General features: G+C 37.1%; 2 protein-coding genes across 2 annotated transcripts; both read left to right on the top strand.

Moving 5' to 3' along the window:
- Positions 1-1,242: 1,242 nt before the first annotated feature.
- Positions 1,243-7,167, top strand: lbhl (LBH regulator of WNT signaling pathway, like). Its single transcript, XM_059331662.1, has 4 exons — positions 1,243-1,266; positions 2,560-2,632; positions 5,271-5,604; positions 7,097-7,167. Exons 2-4 carry the CDS (start codon positions 2,564-2,566, stop codon positions 7,165-7,167), a joined length of 474 nt encoding a protein of 157 aa, XP_059187645.1. The 5' UTR covers positions 1,243-1,266; positions 2,560-2,563.
- Positions 7,168-10,244: 3,077 nt separating this feature from the next.
- c5ar1 (complement C5a receptor 1) lies at positions 10,245-16,125 on the top strand. The gene is made up of 3 exons (XM_059330524.1): positions 10,245-10,262; positions 10,934-11,913; positions 14,675-16,125. Exons 2-3 carry the CDS (start codon positions 10,945-10,947, stop codon positions 14,780-14,782), a joined length of 1,077 nt encoding a protein of 358 aa, XP_059186507.1. The 5' UTR covers positions 10,245-10,262; positions 10,934-10,944; the 3' UTR covers positions 14,783-16,125.
- Positions 16,126-16,633: the final 508 nt, after the last annotated feature.

Genomic DNA, 16,633 nt, shown 5'->3' with positions numbered 1-16,633 from the left:
GGCTTTTGCATATACTGAGTGCATCGCACGATGTCCCACGTGAATCTGGTTTATTATTTCTCGACGCAGAAAAGGCATTCGATCGCCTGGAGTGGCCGTATTTGTGGAGGGTCCTGAAAGAATTTAAATTTGGTGATAAGTTCATACGTATGATTCAGACACTTTATACTAATCCATCTGCCCGGGTCTGTGTGGGAGGAGGCTTTTCAAACTTGTTTGACATAGGACGTGGTACGAGACAAGGAGACCCTTTGTCCCCTTTGATCTTCACCTTATCTATCGAACCACTTGCTCATTTAATTAGGAACTCCACACATATTCCCCCCATAACAATAGGGACAACATCACATTCAATATCGCTTTATGCGGATGACACATTAGTTTATATGGCAGATGTTCAACAGACTCTGCCCTATGTCTTAAAGGTACTAGAACGATTTGGACATTTGTCAGGTTACAAAGTTAATCTCTCAAAGTCAGCACTTATGCTGATTAATACAGACCAAAGCAAATTATCTCTTCCTCCTCAGATTAAGGTTTCAAAGGAGGTCATGTACTTGGGGATCAGAATAAGTAACTCTTTATCAGATGTGGCTAAAACAAATTACTCATTAATTTTGAAAAAGATAGAAGAAGATATAAACAGGTGGAGACACCTACCAGCGTCCGTCCCTGCACGAATAGCGGTCATTAAAATGAATGTCCTGCCCCGCATTAACTTCATCAGTTCGATGTTGCCACTGGCACCCCCAACAGGATACTGGCAAAAACTAGACTCTTTACTGCGACGCTATGTCTGGAATGGCAAGCGTCCCAATATAAAGTGGTCCGCACTTCAGGGTAATAAGAAGGCTGGGGGATTGGCATGTCCAAACTTTAAGCTGTACCACTGGGCATTTATGTTAAAAAGTCTTAGTTACTGGTTTGACGATGCCAAAATATCTGCCTGGAAAAGTATAGAGCAGCAGCTAATAGCACCAACTAGGTTGCAGGATTTTCTTCTTGTAGGTATATCTTCCAAAAAAAGTGGTTTGTATTATGGTCCAATTATGTCACATGTGCTTCAGGTGTTCAGAGCAGCTGGAAAATTCATAAAGGTTAAAAATGTTTGGTACAAATCGTCTCCACTATGGAACAATAATCAGTTGCTAACAGGAGGAAAACCTTTTGCTAATAAGGATTGGGAGAGTAGGGGTATTAAAGAGCTCCAGGATATTAGTGGGGCACATAATATTCTTGACTTTCAGGATCTCTTAGCGCGATATGGTATTAACAAAAACTCCCTGTTTTTCTACTTTAGGATAAGATCAGCTTGTAAAGCCTACCGGGTTCCCTGGGGGACAGAACTAAAAGACCATCCCATCTTGGAATGGATACAGAATGCTCCCAGATCTATAGTATCACATATTTATGATAAGCTGAATTCTCAGAAATATATGCCCACAGCGGGAATGAAAGCCTGGGAGAGGGATTTATCAGATTTGGGGCAAAACTTAGACTGGAACACGATTTGGGACAATGTTTTTGGAGCATCAAAAAACCCCAATCATCAATATATACATCTAAAATTCTGTCACAGAGCATATCTAACACCTAGAATTAGACATAAAATGGGATTAGCTTCAGACCCATATTGCTCATTTTGCCCCCAGGGAACCTCTGGCTCTTTTGCACATGTTGTATGGGAATGTCCAGGGATTTTGGACTTATGGGAGAAGGTAATAAGCACGATAACAGCACTAACAGGGGTACAGTTACCACTGGAACCAGCTATACACCTTCTGAATGATGACTCTCAGCTCTCCCTCGGGGGAAAAACACGTAAAATTTGGCTGGCAGGTCTGACAGCGGCAAAGAAAATTGTTGTTCAACGCTGGAAACCTCCCCATGACATCTCAAAAACTCACTGGCTTCGAAGCTTCTTGGACATTGCATACCTGGAGCTATCAACAGCAAGGATAAACAATGCTAAAACAAGCACAATTACAGCATGGACAAATCTTATATCTGACCTAACAGAACTTTTAATGAAATAGCACACTGCTGGGTGGTGAGTGGGTGGAGGAGGGAGGGGGGTGGGTGAAGGAGGGAGGGAAGGAGTGGGAGGGAGGGACTTTCAAATAAAAAGTTAATAACAAAAAAAAATTAGTATTCTGTAGGGAAAAGTAATAGCACACCGATTCCGATCAAACCGCACGTTTTGATATATAATTTGTCCTGCAACTCTTCAAGTTGTAGGACTAGTAGCGGGACGAAATTGCGTCCGGAAGAGGAAGAAGAAAAAATCCACAGTATAACAGTAGTGCAGCACAGGTCCCTACAGCTATTGCTGTATGGGACCAGTGCTCGGTGCGATTGCCCCGAGGCCCTAATTAGACATACATGAGATCTGTTAACGACAAAGTTGGATAAGGGATAAAATCCCCCATCAGAAACTATTTGGGATGTTTGTTTATAAAAAAGAATGTACCATGTGTATGTACCAAGAGGAAGAGGATGAATGGAGCTTTATATCGTCTGCTTGTTTCTCGTATCATTATAACTTTGTCTCCTCTGCAGACTGATGGAGGAGATGAGCGGAGACCCAAACTGTGAGGACCTGCAGAGGAAGGACCACCGGCTGCCGTTCCAGGTACGATCTTCACACCTGGAGGCTCCTCAAGCTGCAGTCCTTCAGAAGTCCAGCAGGGGACTTCTATCTATCACAATACAACATGAGACACTTGATTTATTGCCTCAGGAAATGTTTTTCATGGTCTCAATCACTAATTTCAGGTCTTCTTCAATACAATGGTAATCGTGTAAATAATGGAGCCGTTTAGAAGAAAATAGAAGATAAAGCAGGGAATGATTGTTAATAGGCCTGTCACCATAATTACCATATCAACTTAATCTTGATATATAAAAAAGGAGAAAATAGTTTTTTTCTGGACTCAATATATTGTCGTTTACATGTGACTTTTTGTGCTTTTTGTGTTTAAAGTAAAGTTAAACTATATTTCCCAAGCAGCCATTCCAGCTGTTTATATGTTATTTTAATAATAAAATAATATGATTATCTCAGTGTAATGTTTAGTTAACAGCCTGAAAGTCACTTTGTAAATCTAAACAGCTTCCACTTGTTTAACGAGTTTCAGCCTCAGAACTTTGACCCTTCACCGTGTTTTTTCATTTCATGAACGTTTATTTGAACATTTTGGTCATTTAAAAATGTTCGGTTGCACTAAAAGACTCCAAGGAGTCTGCTGTTAAGTTATTCTGTTATGTAATGAACATTTAGTAAGAGTTTATTTGTAGATAAACTGTCCTCACGCCTCCCCCGTCCAAATATGGTCTCTCCCGGTTTCAAAAAACAAAGATGGCGACGGACGTGACACTGAACTCGATGCTTCAAACAGGAAGTCCACAAACCAACGACAACCTCCATTATTATTATTATTATTATTATTATTATATCCAGTCCATGGGTCCCTCAACATACTGTGACTCTATCTCTCTAAACCCATCAGTCAGACTAGGATTAAGCCTCTCTGGGCCAATATTTCTGGATAAATAATAACAGTGAATCCAGGCCAAAAATACAGCTGATTGGCTCAGAGATTGGATTTTGGCTGCACTGTAAAAAAAGGTCTAAAAACCAGATAAAACAGTAAATCTGAGGGAAATGATCTTGCTGCATGGACAGATAATTTACCCTGGCAAGATTTAATAAATTAAGATTATTAAATCTAGAAATAAGCATGTTGAACACTTAAAATAAGAAATTAACTCTTAAAACAAGAGTCGTACTAAATCAATATAGTTGAATTTATCTCATCAATGATAGTTTCAGATAAATTAATTATTAAATTAAATTAATGTTCTGTTCATCACTCTTAAACAAGGTTTGTGACAAAATATGAGACAGTAGTGACACAAATGCTGATAAAAAACAAGGATTAAAAACCACGGGGCACAATAAGGACACAGAATCCAGACGCTGCGTAGGTGTGTGTGTGTGTGTGTGTGTGTGTGTGTGTGCGTGTGCATGTGCGTGTGCGTGTAGGATTAGTCAATATCCATGATGTCAAAGCTATTAAAACTAATGCAGATTTACAGATACTACACACTAAAAACCACAGGGTTGATTTTAATCCTTATTTATATTATTTCTGTTATTCAATAACATGTGAGCTTATTTTGATCCAGAAACAGTTTCATATTTACATTCCTGTCATAAATTACACATAAAAAAGTGGTAAAAACCAGAGGTGGAAGAAGTATTCAGATCCTTTACTTTAAAGTACTACTTATAATATAATTAAAAGTACTAATTTCCTTTACTTAAAAGTATCAACATCAACATGTACTTAAAGTATCAAACAGTACTCGTTATGCAGAATGGACCGATTTACAGTGTTATATTCTACATATTCCAAATATATTATTGGACTATTATTGATGCATTTTCAATTTACTCAAGTTAGGTCTCATTTAAACTACTTAAAATACTGTTATGAGGTTTAATCTGAGAAATACTTCTAATGTCTTCATGTTTTTATGTTAAATCTCGAACCTGCAAAGTAACTAAAGCTGTCAGATAAAAGTAGTGGAGTAGAAGTATAAAGTTACATTTACATTAAATTCTAATTTTCTCAAGACAGGGTTCATTTAACTACTTAATATACTGTTATGAGGTCTAAATATATATATTAAAAAAATGTCTAATCACTTAGTTGTTACTCAGAATGGACCCACTCAGATTATTTAATATATTCTAAATATATTATTAGATTATTTAGCAGTGTTTTAATTTGATAAAGATAGAACTCATTTTAACTATTTAATTTACTGTTACTGTTTACTGTGAGGTTTAATATATAAAAAGTCTAATCATTTAAAATTTTTCATGTTTGTGTAAAATATTGCTGTCAGATAAATGTAGTGGAGTAAAAAGTTAAATATTTGCCTCTAAATGTAGTGAAGTAGAAGTATAAAGTTACATAAAATGGAAATACTCGAGTAAAGTACAAGTACTGTAAGGGCCAATAAGGCCAGTTCAGCAATAATAATTTAAAAAATGAATGTTGATCATTTCATTGTAATTCATGCCATGCTTAGAGTATGTTAGTTTAAAATATACAGTTAATAATGTTTAAAGGGTTAAAAATGTTTCTATGCTTTAAATGTTACATGGTGATGTCACTATATAGTGGTAATCACGGTAACCGACTGTTGTAAACAGAACTTACTGTCTGGTTCTCACTCAGCGCTCCTCTCTCCTCCTGCAGATCTTCCCGGAGCCCGTGGAGGTGGTCCTGGGCCCAGAGACCCTCCTCCCCCTGGAGCAGGAGCAGGAGAAGGAGCGCCTCCCCTCCATCGTGGTGGAGCCCACCGAGCTCAGCGAGGTGGAGAGTGGAGAGCTGCGCTGGCCTCCAGACAATATGGAGGAGGAGGAGGAGGAGGAAGAGGAGGACCTGTTCCTGGAGCAGTGCATCCCCCCGGCCAACATCGCAGACTGGGGAGACGAAGAGGAGGAGCAGGAGGAGGAGCAGGAGGAGGAGGAGGAGGAGGAGACGTCAGTCATCCTGAACCAGCAGCAGCAGCAAGGCCTCACACTCATCGGTTAGCATATATATATATAATACTGCAGTACAGCTAGTATTTAAAGTAAAAGTACTAATACACACTGTGAAATGATTCCACTACAGTAAAAGTACTAATACACACTGTGAAATGACTCCACTACAGTCTCTATTTTTGATCATAACTTGTCATTCTCAATATATAATCCTGTTGCTTTAATTTCTTCTTGGATGTTGTGTTTTTGTTGTTTTAAGACAGTTTTGGAAATAAAACGGTGCAAAAGGTTCTAACAGCATTGATGCCACATGGTGGAAGAAGTATTTAGCTCCATTACTGCAGTAAAAGTACTAATACACACTGTGAAATGACTCCACTACAGTAAAAGTACTAATACACACTGAGAAATGACTCCACTACAGTAAAAGGACTAATACACACTGAGAAATGACTCCACTACAGTAAAAGTACTAGTACACACTGTGAAATGACTCCACTACAGTAAAAGTACTAATACACACTGTGAAATGACTCCACTGCAGTAAAAGTACTAATACACACTGAGAAATGACTCCACTACAGTAAAAGTACTAATACACACTGTGAATTGACTCCACTACAGTAAAAGTACTAATACACACTGTGAAATGACTCTACTGCAGTAAAAGTACTATTACACACTGTGAAATGACTCTACTGCAGTAAAAGTACTATTACACACTGTGAAATGACTCCACTACAGTAAAAGTCCTGCATTCAAAACTTCCCGCAGTAAAAGTACTAAAGTATCAGCGTCAACATGTACTTAAAGTATCAAAAGTAAAAGTACTCGTTATGCAGAATGGACCCATTCAGACTGTTTTATTTATTCTAGATATATTATTAGAGTATTATTATTATTATTGATGCATTTATGCAAGCAGTGTTTTATTTTGTAAATAAAGGACTCATTAATATACTGTTGTGAGTTCTGACTTTAACTTTATTTATTTTATGTTAAATCTCTTCCTGTAAAGTAACTAAAGCTGTCAGATTAAAGTAGTGGAGTAGAAGTATAAAGTTACATAAAATGGAAATACTCAAGTAAAGTACAAGTACCTGTAAACTGTTCTTGAGTACAGTACTTACTCTCCACCTCTGGGTCACACTTTATTTTATGACTAAAAACATCCTGATATAATATGTTGAGTTTGTTTTTAACAGAAATCATGAACACAAATGAAACCGTCACTTATTTCAGATTTTCTGCCACAAACTAACCGAGTCAGCACTTTAATGCTCATAAACTTCTCTAATTCCTGCTGGGAAAATGTTTGTGTGTGTGTGTGTTACAGTAGGTCACAGAGTCAAAACGTTTCTAAAACGTCTTGTTTCTCTCGTTTTGGATGGAAACGTATGTGTGATTGTATTAAACATGTAAATCTTGCACCTTAATGTGCAATAAAAGCAAATAACAGACGTTTGATATAAATAAATTGCTTATAAACTGGTTAAAAAGCGTATAAAGAGTCTAAAGACGTTCTTTTCTCTGCAGATCTTCAGTCGGACGCGTTCAGAGACGACACTCCCACCCTCCCCCCCAGCAGCGCTCCGGCCCTCAACTGATTTAACCAGAGAGGAAACACCCTGACACAACAACAACAACAACAACAACAACAACAACGACAACAATGACAATGACAACAACAACGACAACGACAACGACAACGACAACAACACAAAGCAACCAGGACAGATGATGAACTGAAAGCCAATGAAGATGAAAACGTATCCAAATCTAATTTAGATCTAAAACACTAATAAACACTGTGATATTAATACTCACATTACTATCAATGAAAACAATAAGAGCCACATACACACACATGGCTGCAGGAACACACACAGACACACACACACACACACACACACACACACACACAGACACACACATTCTCACACTCAGACACACTGATGGCGTCTTAACTTTTAGCTAATTCTGCTGACGTTGTGACTCTTGTTGTTTCATTTCCCGAATCATTTCCTAATTTTTAAGGTCTCAGTGACATCGCAGGGCTAAAAGAGAAAATGTTGTCACGGCTCAAGGTTTCTGTAGTTTGTGCTTTGTTTATTTTCTAAACTTCAGTAAAGATTACAGCCTGAACACTACGGGACAAACGTCTGGAAGAAAGATCAAATCTGTTATAAAATAAACATGATTATTATAAAAAGAGTCACTTGTTAGAACACATTTGACTCTATTTATCAGGTCTTTGGGTTTTTATTGCTTAGACTTTGTGTTTCCTTCTTTCCTTAATGTATAAATCTGAACTCTTGTTTTTACTTTCAAATGACAATCATGCTCCATGAACAATTTTAAAAGTTGCAAACATGAACACAGGTTGCAATTATATCATATAAGATGTAAAATTAGGACAAGATTTAGTTCTTTTTTAAACTACTGAATATATGTGACCATATCCCCAGTTTTACTTATCGTCCAACAAAATGTATAAATCTGAACTCTTGTTTCTTTTGTCAGAGATATGAACACAGTTGAGATTTATTGGGATTTTTGTCTCCAAACTCTCAAAAGAGATAAAGTGAATAATGCAAACTGTGATTTGTTTTTGACTTTTGAACTGAAGTTGTGACTCTTCCAAATCTCCTCCACCCTAAAACTAAGCCCTTCTTTTCTTTTGGTAACATTTATTCACCAATGGTCTGCTAACATCAATGTTTGCCTAAAGGTCAATGGAGGAAAATGGTTCAATTTAATAAAGGTAAAGTCTGATCATGTAGTAAACACATCCAGAAATACACAGAATACACACTGGTTTTATAGGAAGACATTGAGAACAGAATGTTGCTTCCAGACTTTAGTCCTGTAGTGAACCTCAGCAAACCTCTTAATTCATCAGGTGCTTTAAGGACATTTAGCAGCTTCAGAATGAACAGATTATAATCAGACTGTAATATAATAATAATAATAGTCTCGGCCAGTGATTCCCAACCGGTGGGGCCCGACCCCCCCAGGGGGCCGCCAAAGACCCACGGGGGGCCGCGGAGCCCTCTGGATCTAAGGGGTGTAATAAATCTAACGGGTTAAATATATACATCTAGACCTATAAATCTACAAGCTCACTACACATGAAAAGGCTTCATGCTAGTTTGAATATCTGCTTTTTTCAAAAGTAATTTAGCATTTAAGTGTTAATATTTAACCTCTTAAAACCAAAAGTCCACACAAACTGAAAGCAGAAACTAGCTGATTGCAAAAATTTGTGTCACATCACTGTGTGTGAAAACTCAAATCACCAAAGTTTACTAAAAATGTTTGTCCCTCAATAAAAACGATGGGAATCGCTGGTGGAGGCTGCTGACACACTTTCTGCTCTGAGTCTGTGGATCATTCTTTAAAAACCCATTTCCTGTGGTTAAATATTAACCAGTCATGTAATCAGAGTGTCATGGTGATGACGAGCGATGACTAATGTTGGGACGTTAAAATCAGTATTTTCCATGTTAAAGGTTCCCTGCAGCGTTAAAGTGTCCCTGCAGGGTTTTATCCTCTCAGATCAGACCTCAGGTCAGTTTGTTGTCAGGCTTGTTGAACCACAAGAGGCAGCTAGTTTTCATTAAACTTGTAGAAATAATCATTATAGTGTCATTGGTGTCTAGACTGACTTGTTAATAACTTGTATATATGGAAAAGGTTCTTGTGTTACTGTAAAATGATTATTATGAATTTGACAATAAAGTATTTTATCCCACTAATGCATTTCATTATTTTTGGGGGTGTTTATATTAAAGTTATAATAGTTTTGGATTTTTCATCAGTTTTAGCTTTAATTTTGTTTTGATTTTTTGTTTTCAAATTCACTTAGTTTCAATTAGTTTTTATAGAGAGTTTGCTAGTTTTAATTTGTTTTTATTTCTTGGAAAATGCTTAGTTTAAGTTTAGTTTTTATTAGTTGTAGTTGTTTTGTAATGGGGTATTTGTTGGGTACCAGATTCAATAAGGTCACAATAAATGTTTGCTTTATTTCCTTTGTCTGATCCATCTCAGCCCCAATAAGTTTATTAAGTCATAAAACCAGATAGATGAAATAGATTTCATATCAACCAAAAAGGTTTACGGATTTAAAAAGTTGACAAAGACGAAAACGAAGGACATTTTCACTATAATTTTAGTTAGTTTTAGTTAGTTTTGGAACCACAAAATACAGTTTCAGTTAGTTCTCGTTTTTAAAAAACTCAAATTTTTATTTTTATTTCAGTTAACGAAAATATTTTTTAGATTCCAGTTTTCATTAGTTTTTGTTAACTATAATAATCTTGGTTTATATCACTTTTTTTTATTAACATTTAGGAAATTCGACCTAATAAATCCATAAAACTATATCCAAAAAAGGAGATTATTATATTAAAAACCATCTCCAAACTGAGTAATATTTGCTCATGTAAACATTTAACTGGATCACTACTGACGTGTCACAGCAGCACAAGTACAAGAATATATTTAATGTATTCATAAGAAGCATCCAAATCAGCCTGCATATAGAAATGGTGCATGAATACACAAACTAAAAGTCACTGCACGCTGGTGAAGAAATTGTGCAACAGTTTGTGTATCGTTGAGTGTGTGAGAGTATAAAACACACCCAGAAACAGAAGAGCTGCAGAACTTCCTGAAGCTGCAACAGACCAACCAACTAACCGTGAGTTCAAATATCACTCAAATATAGTTCTTAATTCTGAAACTGACAATTATTTGGTTCTTACAAGATAAAAAAAGATTTAGATTTAGAAGTGTTAGATAATTTATCTGGTTTTAAGAGTTAATGTCTTATTTTAAGTGTTCAACATGCTTATTTCTAGATTTAATCATCTTAATTTAATAAATCTTGTCAAGGTAAATTATCTGTCCATGCAGCAGATTTACTGTTTTATCTGGTTTTAGACCTTTTTACTGTGTAAATGTTGTTGTTGTTGTTGTTTTAGAGTTTAAATATTAGATAATATAAAATAATTAAACTTTAATGAGGTTAAATTCTGTAAAGATCTGTTATTATTTATCTGTAATTTTAACTGTGGGTTCATTTATGGACTTATCAATAACTTTACACAAAATGATGATATGTCCATCTATTTATAATAATAATAATAATAATAATAAATATTAATAATGGTATTATCATTATTATTATTATTATTATTATTATTAATAATAATAATAATAATAATAATAATAATGATAATAATATTAATGATAATAATGATAATAATAATAATAATAATAATAATAATAATAATGGTAGTAATAATGATAATGATAATAATTTCAGCATGTCAAAATAGTAATAATGTAATAAAGTTCTCCGCTGTCCAGGTGTAGCAGCCATGGATTATGGGGAAATTGACTTCAACATCACTGATCCGGACTACGTGGTCCCGGACTACGGGGACAGTGACACTCTGGGCCCTCGGATCCAGCCGCTCCAGGTGGCGGCCCTGTTCTTCTACAGCCTGGTGGTGCTCTTGGGGGTCCCTGGGAACGCGGTGGTGGTGTGGGTGACGGGGTTCTGCATGCCGCGCTCCGTCACCTCGCTGTGGTTCCTGAACCTGGCGCTGGCCGACCTGCTGTGCTGCCTGTCTGTCCCCCTGCTGATGGTCCCTCTGGCCCACGACGACCACTGGCACTTCGGGCCCCTGGCCTGCACGCTGAGCAAGGGCCTCTTCTACCTGGTGATGCACTGCAGCATCCTGCAGCTGGTGGTGATCAGCGTGGACCGCTGGCTGCTGGTCAGCAGACCCGTGTGGTGCCAGAACCACCGGCGGCCCCGGCAGGGGGCCCTGCTGTGTGTGGGGGTCTGGGGCCTCGCTCTGGTGGTCAGCATCCCCATGTTCCTGTACACCCAGGAGAGAGGGGCCGGGGAGGAGAAGAGGGAGTGTCCCACCAGCTACTCCCCCCTCCTCACCTCCTACCGCTTCCTGGTGGGCTTCTTCTTCCCCTTCCTGGTCATCGTGGCAGCCCACTGCGTGGTGTACCGCAAGGCGGAGAGCGGGTTGTCCGGAGGGTCCCGGGGCCGCTCCAGACGCACCCTGAGGGTCATCGTGGCCGTGGTGCTCAGCTTCTTCTTCTGCTGGCTGCCTCTGCACACCGTGGACTTCCTGAGCTTGGGGGTCCCGCGGAGCTCCCCCCACAGCCCCAAACTCTACCTGGCCCACGTCCTTGCTCTCTGCTTGGCGTATTTCAACAGCTGCCTCAACCCGCTGCTCTACGTCTGTCTGGGCCGCGGCTTCAAAGACAGCATGAACCGCTCGCTGAGGAATATCCTGCACTTCATCAGCGAGGATCCTTCGATGAAGGTGAGTGTCACTAACAACCAGGACACCCGGACCACCAGCACCGCCAAGGAGCTCACCAAACTCTGATCAATAACTCATTAAATACTACTGTCACATACTGTTTCTGTACTTCAGGTCGTTCCACTGAAGATGTTGAACCTTTCTGTTCAAAATCATTCTCCCTTCTTTATCTCTGAAGGTTTTATTTAACTTTACATGTTTTTAACATTTCATATCAGTCACAGGACAAAGTTATTAGGACTTCATTAGGAAATGCATGACATGTAGTGGTGGAAAGTAACTAAATACATTTACTCTAGTACTGGACTTAAGTACAATTTTGAGGTACTTGTACTTTACTTGAGTATTTCCATTTAATGTAACTTTATACTTCAACTCCACTACATTTATCTGACAGCTTATCTGACAGATTTAACATAAAACATGATCGATTAAAAGTGATTTGACATATTTAAAATTAAAACTCATAACAGTATATTAAGTAGTTAAATGAGTCCTATCTTTACATAATTAAAGTGCTTAAATAAATGCATTAATAATAATAATCTAATAATATATTTAGAATATATAAAACAATCTGAGTGAATCCATTCTGCATAACGAGTACTTTTACTTTTGATGCTTTAAGTACATTTTGATGCTGATACTTTAGTACTTTTACTTCAGTAAGTTTTTTTTACTGTAGTGGAGTCATTTCACAGTGTGTATTAGTACTTTTACTTCAGTAAGTTTTTTTTACTGTAGTGGAGTCATTTCACAGTGTGTATTAGTACTTTTACTGTAGTGGAGTCATTTCACAGTGTGTATTAGTACTTTTACTGTAGTGGAGTCATTTCACAGTGTGTATTAGTACTTTTACTGCAGTAATGGAGCTAAATACTTCTTCCACCATGTGGCATCAATGCTGTTAATGCTGTGCCTTTCCACCGTTTTATTTCCAAAACTGTCTTAAAACAACAAAAACACAACATCCGGGCGTCCCGGTGGCTCACATCGGTAGCGCGCTTACCATTAAGGCTGAGTCCTTTCTGTGGCGTAGCCGGGTTCGAATCTGGCCTGAGCTCCCTTTGCCGCATGTCTTCCCCTCTATCACCCCCTTTCTATCTATCACTTTCAATAAAAAGCAAAAATGCCAAAAAAAATAATCTTTAAAAAAACCCAAAAAAACCCAAAACAAACATCCAAGAAGAAATTAAAGCAACAGGATTATATATTGAGAATATATATTGAATCATGAATTATGATCAAAAATAGAGAAAACAGAGAGACAGAACTTACATCTGCTCTTCCTTTTGCCTTCAGGAAGTGATGCAACTTCCTGTTGATCATGTGACCTTTGAACCCTCCCAACATTTAAAGGATTAATGTGTCAGACTAACAGGGTTCAGATAAAACCTAGAGGCAAAACGAAATGTCTATTTTAACTAACAAAATATGAAATTCCTTTTGTAAAAATGTATTTTACATTTAAAAAAAGCCATTCAATGATGCAAAAACGATTTTAAAAAATCATTTTTTGTCTTCTAGGTATCATTTATTTATGTTTTACATAATTTATTGAGTTATTTAAGTAGAAAGTTTCCATGCATATTGATGCATATAAAGTCAACAGACACAGATTCAGTGGAACGTCTCTGCGATAAGTTTTGTTACTTACTAATGTAAAGTTGAACTGAACCATCAACTATATGTGTTTAAATCTACTGTAAATATGTAATGTATGTGTTGACACACTGGCCATATAAACTCAGTCACACTTCAGTGATTAGAGTGTGAACACATTCAGCCTGCTGGTTTATTTTATGAGCTATTTTAAGGATTTGCTGATGCGTTTGAATGGTATGCAAAGATTGTATCTGGACTGACTCATGAGCACAAATCAGGAACTATCTTCAGTGTTTCCTGAGGACTTTCATGTCTAATGCAACACTTTAAACTTCTGTTTTACTGTTACACAAGGGCGATCGCACACTGGCTTCATAGTCGTTACGAGTGTTCATACGAGTCTTTTCATTAGTCTCATCTCTGGATTACATGTTTCAGTAAGAAATATCATTTTATATGATAAAGAAGTCGTCATCTGCTCCTGTGATACTTGTAAGAGACATCCTGTTATGTAACAGTACTCTGGATAGACCACCAGAGGGAGTTACACTCTAAATATCATCCATCCATCCATCCATCCATCCAATAATCCATCCACCCATCCATCCATCCATCCATTAATCCATTAATCCATCCATCCATCCATTAATCCATCCATCCATTAATCCATTAATCCATCCATCCATCCATTCATTCATTCATCCACCCATCCATCCATCCATCCATCCATCCATTAATCCATCCATCCATCTATCCATCCATCCATCCATCCATCCATTCATTCATTCATCCATCCATTCATCCATCCATTCATTCATTCATTCAATCATTCATTCATTCATTCATTCATTCATTCATTCATTCATCCATTCATTCATTATCGTGGAGGCACTGAGCGAGGGGCGGGGCACTCCACTGATAAAAAGGTGTCTAAAACCAGATAAAACAGTAAATCTGTGGGAAATGATCTTGCTGCATGGAAATTTACTTGTCAAGGTAAATTATCTTTCCATGCAGGAAGATCATTTCCCTCAGATTTATTGTTTTATCTGGTTTTAAACACCTTTTCTCAGTGTATCACAGGGCTGACTCATAGAGACACACAACATTTAGCATCACTAATTAAATCTGAGCTGCATGTCTTTGCATGATGAAGCCGGAGGAACCGGAGAGAAGCCGCGCTGACAACGGGAGAACATGCAAACTCCAAACAGAAGAGCCGAAAGCCGGATCCATTGCTCTAGCTCTGAGGCCAAAGTGCTAACACACACTAGCTTATATAGTCGCTAAAGACTCTAAATATATGAGGCTCCAAGGACACAGTGTGTATTCACACTACAGGACTAAAGTCTGGAGGCAACATTCTGTTCTCAATGTCTTTGTTAAAAACCAGTGTGTATTCTCTGTATTTCTGGATGTGTTTACTATATGATCAGACTTTACCTTTATTGAATTGAACCATTTTCCTCCATTGACCTTTAGGTAAACATTGATGTTATCAGACCATCGGTGAATAAATGTTACCAAAAGAAAAGAAGGGCTTAGTTTTAGGGTTGAGGAGATTCGGAAGAGTCACAACTTCAGTTCAAAAGTCAAAAGCAAAGTTTGCATTATTCACTTTATCTCTTTGTCTTTTGAGAGTTTGGAGACAAAAATCCCAATACATCTCAACTGTGTTCATATCTCTGACAAAAGAAACGAGTTCAGATTTATACATTAAGGAAAGAAGGAAACACAAAATCTAAGCAATAGAAACCCAAAGACCTGATAATTAGAGTCAAATGTGTTCTAATAAGTGACTCTTTATATAATAATCATGTTTATTTTGTTGCAAAGTATAGCAATGAAACTATGATCTTTTTAGTACAAATCTGATCTTGCTTCCAGATGTTTGTCCCGTAGTGTTCATACAGAAATGTTTATCCTGGGACTCGTTGTTTTAGTGTCTTAGAGACAGTAAAGTTGTCATATTAAGGACAATATTATATTAAGGTTGTCATATTAAAGTCAGTCCAGTGAAAAGCTCCACATCACATCACATCAACACTCATCCTCATTTTGTACAATTCATCATGTTAATTTATATTGTTTTATATGAATCTTTCTGTGCTTGGGCAATTTAAGAATAAACAGACCAATAAAATGTGTTAAAGCACCAAAATTAAGAGCAAACTTGCCTTTATTTACAAACTACATTCATTTCAAACAAGGCCACATGATGGTATATACAGAAACATACATATTTACAAAGTGTCCAAGTCTGATTCTCTATGTTTCAATGAAACTTAAACAAACTGAACATGCTGAACCCTCCTGCTGCTGCTCACAGTCTACACACTGGAAAAAAGGTGTTTAAAAACCAGATAAAACAGTAAATCTGAGGGAAATGATCTTTCAGATAATTTACCTTGACAAGATTTCTTAAATTAAGATTATTAAATCTAGAAATAAGCATGTTGAACACTTAAAATAAGAAATTAACTCTTAAAACCAGATAAATGATCTAACACTTCTAAATCTAAAGTTTTTTTATCTTGGTAAGAACCAAATAATCATCAGGTCACTCTGCTCGGGCCAGTTCATCGCTGCTGGCAGCTTTAATTTATCTGGTTTTAAGAGTTAATTTATTAGTAGTATAAGTGTTCAACATGCTTATTTCTAGATTTAATAATCTTAATGTAATACATATTGTTAAGGTAAATTATCTGTCCATGCAGCAAGATCATTTCCCTCAGATTTACTGTTTTATCTGGTTTTTAAACACCTTTTTATCAGTGCAGAGAGACAGAGTGGTTCATAATAAATGATAAGAATAAAAGGATTCATTAACTCATCAATATTGGCGACTGTATTAAAACCAAATGTAAACACACATTGATAGTTTGTTCACTGCTGCACCAGTTGAAGATATTTTTATGGGATGCTGCTGCAGGAATAATTCTTCCTCTAAAGCTTCAAGTCTCACCAAACACTAACATGTTAAAGGCTTTTAGTGATGCTTTATATCAGGTTGGCACATTCAGAACAATATCCTGACATACAGTCATGGAAAAAAAATATAAAACTATTGTCTTCTATTGTCTGGAACAACTAAAGGTTCATTTGTTTGGACAAA

The sequence above is a fragment of the Centropristis striata genome, chromosome 4, assembly GCF_030273125.1.
Source record: "Centropristis striata isolate RG_2023a ecotype Rhode Island chromosome 4, C.striata_1.0, whole genome shotgun sequence".
Lineage (NCBI taxonomy): Eukaryota > Metazoa > Chordata > Actinopteri > Perciformes > Serranidae > Centropristis > Centropristis striata.
This window is presented reverse-complemented; position numbering and strand designations above follow the sequence as displayed.

Bases quoted from the DNA above. Each gene is read 5' to 3' on its own strand.
- lbhl (XM_059331662.1), top strand. From the start codon at position 2,564: ATGGAGGAGATGAGCGGAGACCCAAACTGTGAGGACCTGCAGAGGAAG. The intron at 2,633-5,270 runs GTACGATCTTCA...CTCCTCCTGCAG, and splicing joins ACCACCGGCTGCCGTTCCAG to ATCTTCCCGGAGCCCGTGGA. The intron at 5,605-7,096 runs GTTAGCATATAT...TTTTCTCTGCAG, and splicing joins GCAAGGCCTCACACTCATCG to ATCTTCAGTCGGACGCGTTC.
- c5ar1 (XM_059330524.1), top strand. From the start codon at position 10,945: ATGGATTATGGGGAAATTGACTTCAACATCACTGATCCGGACTACGTG. The intron at 11,914-14,674 runs GTGAGTGTCACT...TGCATGATGAAG, and splicing joins GCGAGGATCCTTCGATGAAG to CCGGAGGAACCGGAGAGAAG.